At 35.8% G+C, this 12213-nt stretch overlaps 1 protein-coding gene across 2 annotated transcripts in view; it reads left to right on the top strand.

Moving 5' to 3' along the window:
* USP25 (ubiquitin specific peptidase 25) overlaps window positions 1–12213 on the top strand; it is a 91111-nt gene that overhangs the window by 45585 nt on the left and 33313 nt on the right. For both annotated transcript variants that reach the window (XM_034071770.1, XM_031051211.2), the window contains exons 6-9: window positions 5693–5779; window positions 10348–10485; window positions 11335–11411; window positions 12127–12200. In XM_034071770.1, coding sequence (XP_033927661.1) covers window positions 5693–5779; window positions 10348–10485; window positions 11335–11411; window positions 12127–12200 — 376 coding nt within the window. The remainder of the gene's footprint in view (window positions 1–5692; window positions 5780–10347; window positions 10486–11334; window positions 11412–12126; window positions 12201–12213) is intronic.

Here is a 12213-nt window from a genome sequence, read left to right as displayed (position 1 = left end):
AAAATATGACAGCTTAAAACTGCATTTTATACTTTGGTTTTGAGCTGTTTGGAATGCTGATTGGTTGGTTGTTTATAAGTAAAAATGTCCTTTTTGAGATACTTTCCAAAGATCTTAAGATTTGAAATTGAATCTCTCTGTGACTTTGAAAATGCATGTTAGCCTGACTTCTAGCACAGTACATGTGGGGCTCTTCTGCTGAAGCTCAGCCATGACATGGCCTTATCTGTCTGTAGGAACTTTGTTTTGGAAAGGGAGAGAGAAAAATCTCCTCTTCCTGTACTTTTACAATGAAGTTTGAACAGGAACCTGCTCAAGTCCCAGCTTTGAAGCTGTTTTCCTCTCTTCCCTTTCCCTTATGTACAATTTTCTAAAGAAGGTAAGGATTTTCAGGAAGGCTTTTGACTGTGCCAAATGCTCAGTGCATGGAAAGAAGCAATATAAGGAACTTGTTTTGGGTGACTTCCTCATTTTCTTAAGTTTGGGGTTTTTTTCTCTCTAAAAGGTAGAACACAAAACACAGGGCTAACAGGTGCTTAAGATAAAATACATTTTAAATTCTGTATAGTCTTGTTACAGTAATTTTTTTTACATTGATTAAAATATGTTTAAACTACTTTGCATATGCATATAGCAGTCAGTTTCTTTTTGGTTTAAGCATTATAGGAAGAATTATTATTGTATATATGCTTGCTGACTTTTACTGCTATGTAGTGCATGCATAGGCTCAAATATAGACCTGATGACCATGCTTAATGCCTGTCATTTGTCTGTATTCTGAAAACAGGATTTAGCACTTAACACGAATAACACATACACAAGTGGAGTAAAAGGCAGCCCCGATGTGAGTTACAGGGGGGTGCTGGGTAGAAATGAGCATAGTGCGGGCCAGTGCAGTGGCTATGAACAGCCCCCTCATGGACTTAATTGTGAGAAAAAAGGTGCAAGAATATGAAACAAGGTAAAATTGTAAAATAGAGCAATAAATAGAAAAATTGGGGAAGGTCTTAAAGAGGAGGGAGAGTTGATTCTCTGAAATTAGTGTTACAGAATCCAAAAGACTTGAAAGTTGGAGAGAAATAAACCTGCCTGCCAGTGAAATTGCTTATGTTTTTGCAATATGGAGCTTTCCTCACTGAGTCTAAGGAGTGCAGGAGTGTTAAGTCACTAATAAGCCTAAGTGCAGTATTTAGGAGCACTTTTATTTTGAACCCTTAGCACTTCAATATTGATAACAAGTAAATTTAAAGTTCTTAATGTTACTGGAAGGAACATATGGTAATTCATGCTGGTGGGAGCATACACAGCATAGAGTTCTGCATTTTCTTTGATTTAAATTACTGGTATGAATAATATGGCTGATCTACCTCATTAAGCCTCGTTCTAGACACAGTAAAACACCAGAATTGTTTATAAAATGCAGTAAAAATGTAAGTCCATTTTTTCATGTTGACAGAGGCAAACTATTACTAATAATATACTTAATGACATAGGCAGAGCTCTGTATTTGCCTTTTATATTTAGAACAATAATACCATACTCATTCTTTAAAATTGCTCTCTCCATGCTACACAAAAAGAAGGTAGATATGACCTCGCTTTCTGCCTTTAAAATCTGAACAGATGTAAAACTGGAAATGCATAAAAGGCCCCAGATGACAAACTGAGGCAAATGCTGCATGTTAATGCATACAGAATCTTTTAAGTTGCACAAGACCATGTTTTAGCTAAGTACCAGTACCTGAAGCAGTCCATGTAAGAGCTCTGAAGGAGCATAATTTTCTTTCCCCTGCTTTTCAAACTGTACTAAGATATTTTTAGTTTTTGGTTACTAGCCACATTAAGTCCTTCCTAAATTATATTTGCCAAAGTTCAAGTTAGTCTTTGCATTTTTCTCCTGGTAAATCTCAAGCCTTGGCACTAATTTGAATGAATTCCTAGCCAGTATTTCCTGCTGACATGTAGGTATCATTATATACTAGTTGTGGCATCCTTACCTGTTGTTAATCTGCTTCACTTTGGTAAAAGGGAGCCTTCTGGTCTTGTGGTCTGCCACTAGAACAGAAATTGCACAGCTTTTCTTGGACCTGTTCTAAGAGAAACCTGAATGATGACCACATTTCATAATATGCTGGTGGTGTTCCAGCTGTGCACAGTAGGCATGTCCTGTGTCCTATTTTGTTTGCTAAACTTCATTAGTAACTGTAACGGGTTTGTTTTCATTTTTTTTAATTATTTACTCTTCTTACTTACCTTAGGAGAGGTTTGTTTTCTGCAGCCATTAGCGCTGGTCAAATGTCTTCATTCTACTTAAGCATCCTATAGATGATTTTCTGCCAAATGAGAATGCTTTTGGTATCTTGCGAACTGGTTTAGAATTAGTAGTCTAAAAACTCTGCAAATATTGTTGATGACAGTAACTTTACTATTTTAGGACTCTGCTGGTGGCTCTTAATGATCTGTGTTACATGTCAAGCTTTTATGGATTTAATATGCTGACTGATTTATATTCGAGCAATGTTAATGCAGTTCTTGAATGTTAAGAATTAATCCCTTACTTGGGCAACCTATATTCTTCCAAGGTCCTTATGTTTGATAATCCTAGACATTAAGGGGGTGAAAGGGATAAGCAGGGTGTTTTAGGTGAAACCAAGCAAGCTTATATTCTGAAATTGTGTTTGGACACATATATTTGGATATATAGCGTGGGTAGACATTACTCAGAAAAGTGACTGTTTTTAGTATCTTACTGAAGACTACTTACTGTAGTTTTGAAGCTACAACTCTGCCTAGTTCTCTCTGATATGACAGAAAATCCATCTACATTGTCACCACCTGTAGCAGGGGAAAGCAACAGTATATCTGTTGTTCTTCAGCACCCTTAATTTGGATGTCCCAAACTGACATGGGATTTTTGTGGTCGTTGTTTATTCTCATTTGCTTTTACCATCTTGTTCAGCTCCCAAACTGACAAAATAAGGGGCAAGTATTCTAAAAATCTATTGATTTTCATGGCAATTTCAATTGATATAACTTCTCTGGGCCTTAGCTTGGTCAAGTTTCTGGATGATAGCTTTTAAAATGGGTTTAAATACACTGGAAAAATGCACCCACTTCTTAGAGAATTTTTCTTGCATGCATGATAAATTTTAAACCTATTTGACCAAGGCCAGTAGATAGGAAGTATCTGCCTTTCAGGTTCAGCCTGTTTTTGTACACTGGGATTCCTGAAACCTTTCGTAGCTAAAGCCAAGTGGTAAGTTCTGCCCCATGCAATGTGTTTGGAAGCCCAGTGCTCTGGCCTGGGGCCAGCATGGGGTCAGAGATAGTCTCTGCTGCATTTCTCTTGGTGGCTGCAGAAGAACAGCCTCTGCTCCATGGTGTCGCCTACCCTGGTGAAGGAAGTCCAGTCAACCCATGGCACAGCAAATAGGAGTTGTTTTGCCTAGCCCCTTCCTGAAGTACTGGTGTGGTTGGCTGTGGGAGCCCTATGTTGCAATGCAGGGCTTAGGTGAGTTCATTTATATCTTGTTACTTCAGGAAGAATGGTAGGTTTGTCCTTGAGGTACTTTGGGCACAAAAATGGTCTTAGGCGCACATTGTATATTTGTATACTGGTACTGTTCTGTTAGCATTAGTGGTGTTGACAGTAGATTAACTGTAAGCTGTGCCTCAGGGCAGCTACACACAGCATAAGCTGTTCTGGAGAAAAGTTTTATTGCATAAGAATATAAGAAATATATTGCATAAGAAATTTTGAATACAACAAAGCTGAAGCAGAAAAGAGCATATTGGACAATCCTCTTAATTATTCTCTGCATCTTGCAGAAGTAGGTTAATTCAGCTTAGCCAAGTATGGAGTTACATGTTCAGAGCTTAAGAGTTCTGGATTAAGGAAACAGAGTTTTTGTGAAAACTTGTGAATTGAATGCCAGGCAAAAATTTTCAACTTTAGTACAATTTTCTGTACTTAATTTGTGGATGTGTAGTATGAAATTGGCCAGCTCAGCCACTTGGGACTTTGATGGCACTTGGATTAGTCATAGAGAGAAGTCAGCCTTTGGACATTATATTTCAGCAGCTGGTTTTATTTTGTATGTAAGACATTGCTGTGTTTTGCTTGATGAAGAGCCTACCAGTGGAATGCTGTTACATCATTAAATATAACTTCAATTAATAATCAACTTCTAGAATGACAGTTGAATTAAATATTAACATTTTCTATGCTTTGAGTAAGTAAACAAAGGACTGTGTGTTTTAATTTCCCTTCTCTGCAAGGATGGATAAAAGGGGAACCTGTATCTTCAACAGCAGAAGAGAAAAAAATTAAAAGCTTGACTACTCACTTGTGTGTGTTGGTTTGGCAGCGTCAGAAAGATCTGGTTTTCATTGCTGTTATTTAGTTATTTATTTCTAATTATTTTATTCTTAAATATAAGAATGTTAGGGAAGACTGTTTCTGCCTTTTCATTTTGCTGGAGGTGCTGTGTACTGTATAGTGTGGAAGAGGTTAAACTTGGTACAGACTCACAGGAGAGTCAGGAGTGTTGCAACTTTTCACAAACTCATCGGGTTGTATTTTTTCTTTCAACATGTTCAACATTACTACAATAACTGCAGTGCCTCTACACTGTTTGAGTTTCACTGTGGAGTTTAAATCCTATTAAACCTGCTGTGGTCTGTTACTTACGTCTTTACCTGTGTAGAGCAAGTTGTGGGATCAAAGGCTATTGCTGGGGTAGGCAAGCTCTGGCTTTCAAAAATAAATAGGTAATATGCGATCGGGGCTGGGGGGGGAGAATAATTAATTATAGATTGTAAAAACAAAGGGTGTGAATATGAGGGCAAATCTTTTCTGTGCTTCTCTCATGGGCATGTTTAAAATACTTCAGACCTTTTCTGCTACTCTTTCTTCATCAAAATGCTAGTCTGTGGTAATGAAGTGAACATCAGTTGAAGTGCTTTATGTCTGTATGGAAAAGCAGTGATGCAGTTACACAAGTGCTGAGGACTTCAGTTCTCAGCCATTGCTTTGGACTTTTATTTTTGCAACCCAGAGTTGTCTTGTTCTTGTACTCTCTTGGCTCCAGGCTCTGTGTTACACTGTAGGGTTATTTGTGCGTGCCAGACACCCGTTTTCATGTCTTACTGACCATAAAATGAGAATGTTACCAGTTCCTTACCTGAAAAGATTATAACCCAGTTTCCTTGCTCTAATGTGCATCACTTAGATCCTATAATAATGGGGGAGTGGACAAAATGCAGTTAGTACAGATGATTGCAAGTGGATTTAAACAGCATATGCAGAGATGTACTCCCTCTGCACTGAGGTGGTAGATGATAGAGGAGGCTATATGGTGAATTTTACGTGCTTAAGCAGGCTTTAATTTCAAATCGAAAATTGACAGTTAAACAAGTAATACAATTTTTGTTGTAAAAAGTAATTTACCTATCATCTAAAATTATTTTTCCATCTATGGGATAAATGTAAATGAGTTTTTTTTCTTAAGCTGTTTTTTTGGTGGAAATACATTTAGCAAAGTAAGTGAAATGATCTAACTTCCGAAATGAAACGTTAGCATTGCGTATTTTTAACATCTCATTTATTTTACGAAGGCATGTTTGGAAGAATTTTGTATTGTTTGTAGAAGTGCTTAAAATTTTAAACTTCCTAATTTTTTTTTTCTTTTCAGTCGTTATTTAACCTTCTGGAGTTTCGAAGACTAGTTTTGAATTTCAATCCTCCTGCAAACGCCCAAGACTTGCCCCGAAACCAAAAGGTAAAATTAGAAATTAACCTCCTGGTGGCTGATAAGGGCATTTCCCCTTTGTAATTGAATTTTCCACTGTTCTCTACCTCAAATTAGCATGGATTTTATAGGTGCTAATTAACATTTCTCTGAGCTTCCCATTATGGATCTTGCATACATTATGTTTGCCTTACAGTATGGTGTGGGGCAAGGTGTTGAGTGAGGCAGGGCTTGCTCAAAGTACTGCTGCTTAACCAGGTTCAGTGGAAGGGCTTTGCTGGTACAGCTGTAGCAGGACTGCTGCCAGTGCATGAGCATTTCTAATGCAGGCATAGCTTGTGTTATCAACCGTATTTTATTCTAGTTCACTTACATTGTGCAGCTACAGGCATGCTTTTTGGTTACCCATATGGTTTTGATCTGTGTAGCTTTGCCAGCAGTATTGGTAGGATTGGCCTGGTGACTTCATTGTTTATTTTGAGGATGCTAATTACTTATAACTCATGATCTGAGATTAAACTTTTGGTTATTAGCTTGCTTCTTTTGGCATTTTCATGAGGTGGTTGTAAGCATTAATGTATCCATGTTTATTCTAGCACTTACATGGGATTGGGAAGGGGGGTGCTTGGCTCAGGTTTCTTGTGACCACAGACTAGTGAGAGGAGACGGTCACAGGCTGAGGGACAAAACAAACCAGTTTTTCTTTCTTCATGTGTGCCCTTTGAGAGCATACGTGAAGAATATATAGGGGCACTTTGGTTTCTATGTTGTTAAATAGAAAGGAATAAATTGGAAGAGAAAGTGTCTGTTTAAAGGCGTTAGATCATCTGACCTTTAGCAGGGGTTTACAGAAGAGTGAATTTTTGCAGATCCAGAAATTAGATTATTGCCTTTTGCTTCTTTTTTGGGGTGGTTTAAAAAGGGAGTGTGTTGCTGGCTTGTTCTTAGTTGTTTGGCACTTCAGGCTTGACTGGAATGTTCACTAGCAACAGAGAGCAATTAACAAAAGCAAAAGAAAATGGGCATAGAAGAGGCAGTGTCCCTTTGCTAAACTTCTAAGTATGTACCATAAAAGGGAAGTTGAATGTTCGGTCAGAACTGTGTAAGTCTCTCCTGCTGCCTCGTCTCCCAAAGACTTGTACTGAAGTTTTTTTTTTATAAATTTTTCTGTTCACTTTCTGCATGGTATTTCATTATTCATCATATATTTTTTTTAGTAATATCCTCCAGTACTAGAAGTTCTTTACATTCATTTTTTCAGGATGTAAAAAGCAATTGGCATCCAGAAGGTAATATGAAATAGATAATAACAAGCTGTTGTCTTTGAAAAACATCTTGGCCAAGCATTGATACTGTCAGGCTTTAGCAGTTCCACAGTGCTATTTCTTAGACATTCTGACCATACCAGACAATATTAAGGCGATGTGAAATGGTGTGACACCAGGCAAGTGTATGGATTTGTGCAAAAAATCTTGCTTTCTGCCAGCCTGCTAATAAAATTTTCTGGCAGTAATTTCTATTCACTTAAATTCCACAATGAAATAACCTTGTTTGATGTACTCCTCTGCCTAACCTACAGCTGAAAAAGGATTGTATTAATATTGAAATGTGTTTTGGGGAGAATTTAGGAAACGAACTTAAATAGAAATATGCATTCATACCCCCAAACAGGGTGATTTTATTTCTTTATAAGGTGAAGTCAAGTAGAGGCAAATTAGTGTAGAGTTCTAGTATAAGCTATTGGTTGACAAAAAAAAAAGGCCATGGAGATTAGTTCTTTGTGCTTACTTGTTTTAAAACTATCTCGACTTGGTTTTGTTTTGGTTATTTTTAATCTAGTATTAATTACTGTATGTGACTGTCGTTCCCTAGGATCACATTTCCCTGCTAAAAAATATTAAGTTTTAATAATCCCAGATTTTCAAGACCTTGGTTTACATCCTGATTTTTTTCCAGTTGGTAGAAAGTAGTTTAATGGTAGGGTCATCACAATCTCTTGATTTAGAATTGAAACATGTGGTTGTACTTCAGGGAATATTACATAGCAAAGTGGTTTTTTCCCTATTAAAATATGAAATCCAAATGCTATTAATAATTCAGCAGCTAAAATTTTTAATCCAGAAGTCATTGGTATAATTTTTTACTTTGAAAAACCCCAAACCAAACAACAGCCCCACCCTATTTGCCTCAGCTAATTGGAATTTGTTTTTCTGGATTTTAAACTTGCTCATACATCTGATCTGGTTTTATACTTTTTCATTTTAAATCGATTTTTCTTACATGGTATGGTCTTCGGCTTGCTTCTGTAGAACAGATATGGGTCTCTGAGATTACTACAGCTTCTTTGCTCTGCCAGTTCTCTTACTGTCATATCAAACAGATCTTTTTTGTTGTATGCAGTGAGGCCAGCTAAATATTTAGCCTCAATGATATCTTCAGGAAATGTGTTACTATCAGGAAGTGAATACTGTGTTAGAGTTTAGCACATTCTTCCCCATTTCAACATCATCATTATGCCAGTGTCCTGGCATACTGATTAGCAATAATGAATCTCTACTATGTATTAAACGTGTAGATTGTTTAGAGGCATTTCTGATCATAAACTGTTCCAATATAAGAAATTATTAAAAATTATTTGTGGAGGTAGGATAGGTGGTAAAATAGAGAAAGTTTTAAATTATGAAGTTTCTGTGCAGTTTTTATTTTAAAACTGGTTTTAAAATTTTTCTGTATTTTGTAGGTGTTGGTGCACATACAATATGCTATAAAATTGAGAGCTGTGTGCTGTATTGTGATCACCTTATTAGATCTTTAGTCTTAGTGTGCAAGTGATTTGTGCAACTGTATATACCTTGTCTCGGGGACTAGCTCACATCCTTCTTGAAGATTTTAGGCTTTGTTTACTGAGAATTGCTGTTTGTTGTGGTAATGCTCATATAATCTGGTCAAGGATCATGCCTAATGCTTTAAACAGAGCTTTCTCAAAACCCCAACAAAACAGCAAGGATTTTTCTGGTTTTAGACAATTTTTATGGGCTTTACAGAGATACTTGTTCTGAGTAATCCTACTGACATCTGTAGCTAGTTGTTCAACATAAAGATGCAAAATGCTTACAATTCAGCCAAATTAGTAGTGTAAATTCGGATAAGTAATGCAACACTACTCACTGCCTACCTACTTCAGATTTATCAAAAGAGGAAGGTAAGGTGTAGAGTACTCAGTGGTCAATCCTCTATATTACGCATATGAATCATCACTGCTATTCAGTCATCTTGACAAAATATGTCTGTATCTAAAACTTGAAAATCTATTGATCTTTCTAATAGATCACTTTATGAAAATGCTAAGAAAAAATCACTTTCACAATTTGTTTCCCTGTTTTGTTATTAAAAAGTGCTTTAAGTATGTAAATAGAAGATGGATTTTATTCTTATGTTATGATGATTTAAAGCTGAATTAGGTTTATTTGATGAAGTCTTCAGCCTTTTCTGTGAGCATTGTTCATAATTGGCTGGTGTTTTGCAAGGTGGACTAGATGGACAAGTAAAACCTGGGAGTTTACGTGACTAGAAGTATCTTTTTAGATATTATGCGGAACATATTCCAATTCATCACACACAGGTTTTAAAGCTAAAATAAAACAGACTTTATGCACGAAAAGCCTTATGCATACTGGATTGACATAGGAGTGACTAAATGAGTCTGCTGTTTGAGCATGTGAAATGTTTTGTCATGAAGTAATTCTGGTTTGACCAGCATCTGACATCTGTGCTGCTTTTGAATGATACTTACATTCAAAGTATCTGTATTTGGAACTACTGTTCTGAATACAAGTGGATATTATATGGGTTTTAATGTCACAAATATTTTTGAACTATCTACTTAGGAGTATGAACGATATCTGATATCCATAGCATTCTTAACTTGTGGGTTAATCAGTGGAATGATGGATTTGCGTTTCAGTTTACTTCTTTTCATTATACAGGCAGAAAATATTTCTTCTGCTTCATTCCTGGAAACCAGAAGAACTCCATCTTGCCCATGAGTTATACTTAGAAAGTTAGGTAGAAAGGAGAGCATGCCATCTCTCTTACTTCTGTCAAGAGAAATAATAATGATTTGTGTACACATTATAGATTTAGTCTTCAGTATAAAATAAAAGGTAATAGGCAGTATGCAGGTTTACAAGAAATTCTCCTAGAGGTATATGAATACTAATATATAGGAATACTGATTTCAATAAAATGAATGCCTATGGCTGCAGTGTATTACTTAAGTCTCAAGAGCAACAGTTCTGTCTTAAATTCAACTCAGCTTGTCCATTTGTCCCTATTTCAACTCAAACAGCCACATCTAGATGTGATTTCAGGGAGGTTTCAGTTCTGAAATATAATTTTATTCCCAGATAACTACATTATTTTACAAAACTGACAAGTAAAAGGCATGCAACACTACCTTGGTAGTACTACAAGTAAGCTTATATAATATTATGGTGGTTAGCTAGATATACCCTTAGTTCACTGGGTAACACTTCTGTAAAGTAGATTTTTTTTATTTACCACTTTATTAAATAAATTTAATTCTTCTTCAAATACAGGAACATAGGAATCTGCCTTTCATGCGTGAATTAAGGTACCTGTTTGCACTTCTAGTTGGTTCAAAGAGAAAATATGTTGACCCATCAAGAGCAGTTGAAATCCTTAAAGATGCTTTTAAATCAAATGATTCCCAACAGGTAATTTCTATGTATTTTCATTCAGGTTCATTTATCCATTCATATGGTTATCTGGCAATAAGAAATACTTTAAATGCACAACAGAAATTTAAAATGTCCACAGAAAAGAAACTTCTAATTATCAGTTTTTGAGCTTTTTCTCTAATATTATGTGATCTCTGGTCACTTTTATAAATAAAATAAAATCTGGCAGTGTGACTGTTTTATTCAGAACACTTTCTTGCTATTATTTTAGAAAGTAACCAATAGTTTCATGTTCTTCCTTTTGAGGTTTTGTTTCTAAGACTGTGGTTTTTAAAGAGCTTTATTCTTGTGCTCTAACAATGCTTCCAGGGCTGATACAGTCCTATTTGTCTCTGTAGATGCTAGCTTGGAGTATCCTAATACTTCTATTCAAGATTCTTGCCTAAATCATAATAGGTATATTTTAGTTTTCCGAGAAACACTTGGTTTCTTCATTTTTTTCCACATGAGGTTATGTGGTGAAGGTTTTTAACTACAACAGCATTGCTGAATTCAGTGCTCAATGAAAGTAATACTAGTCACCACTTGTTAGATACCAAAGGTTTTGAACAATGAGATTCATAAGATGCCTTTGAGCTAGCATGGTATGAAAGCTGAGCCCAAGTAATAAAGATCACAGGACAGTGTAATGGCTGGGGAACACCAGAGCCTTAGTATGCCTTAAGAGCCACCTATAAAAAAACATTCATGGCAGAGTCTTGGATATAGTGTGATTTTGGAGCTACTTTAAGAGGAATAAAGCTATACTGATCTTGCAAGGTGATGCTTTATTATGTTGTGTTACATATGTGAACACATACTGATCACTTTCTATTTTCTCAACAGCAAGATGTTAGTGAATTTACCCACAAATTATTAGATTGGCTAGAAGATGCCTTCCAAATTAAAGCTGAAGAAGAGAGGTAAGGTTTTGTTTGGTTTTTTGTTTGCTTGTTTTATTTTTTAATTTAGTTCTGTATGTCGAATGTTTTAATGAGAAAAAGCAAACTGAGCAACCAAAAATCTACATCTTGTTATATGGCAGAAAAAGATCCAACACTGTAGCTTTTTTAGTTCAATGTACCTTTCTTTTTCCATGAACTGTCCATTTTCATCATCTTGTTTCATGTTAGAAACCTTGCTGAATGAAGTCCGAAGTATATAAAGAGTAGAGATGTGTTTTGTACATAACCAATTAGGCTTTTTTTTTGTGGATTTTTTTGTTGCTTTCTTTTTATTTGAAAGCAGCTTTTCTTTTGGATCCTGTAGCTTAAATATTTCACATCTTGCTATTGTTTCTCAGAGGTAAATACTCACTGTTTGTATATCTGTACACTGTCTTTTTGAATATATCATTGTTTCTAGAGTGTTGCAGGAAATTATTTTTACATGGATTTTGTACAATTTAACCACTCAGGAGTTGAATCTGATTTACGTATTTTTTCCTAGAATTAAGCACTTCAGAAACTTACTGCAAATATGTGAATCATTGTTATTGTCATTAGAGGAAAGTGCAAACTGAATGAAGAGTATCTGAGTAAAATAACATTTTCATCATGAATTCAGAATATTCTGCTTGTATTTTTGTGAAAGAGCATTGTGTTTGATTTCTTGCACTTATATGCTTTCTGTTTTCAGGGATGGAGAGAAATCAAAGAACCCAATGGTGGAGTTGTTTTATGGACGATTTCTAGCAGTAGGTGTACTTGAAGGTATGCATCTGAA

This window comes from Melopsittacus undulatus, chromosome 2, assembly GCF_012275295.1.
Source record: "Melopsittacus undulatus isolate bMelUnd1 chromosome 2, bMelUnd1.mat.Z, whole genome shotgun sequence".
Lineage (NCBI taxonomy): Eukaryota > Metazoa > Chordata > Aves > Psittaciformes > Psittaculidae > Melopsittacus > Melopsittacus undulatus.
The sequence above is the reverse complement of the archived record's forward strand: the minus strand, read 5'-3'. Positions and strand labels throughout refer to the sequence as shown.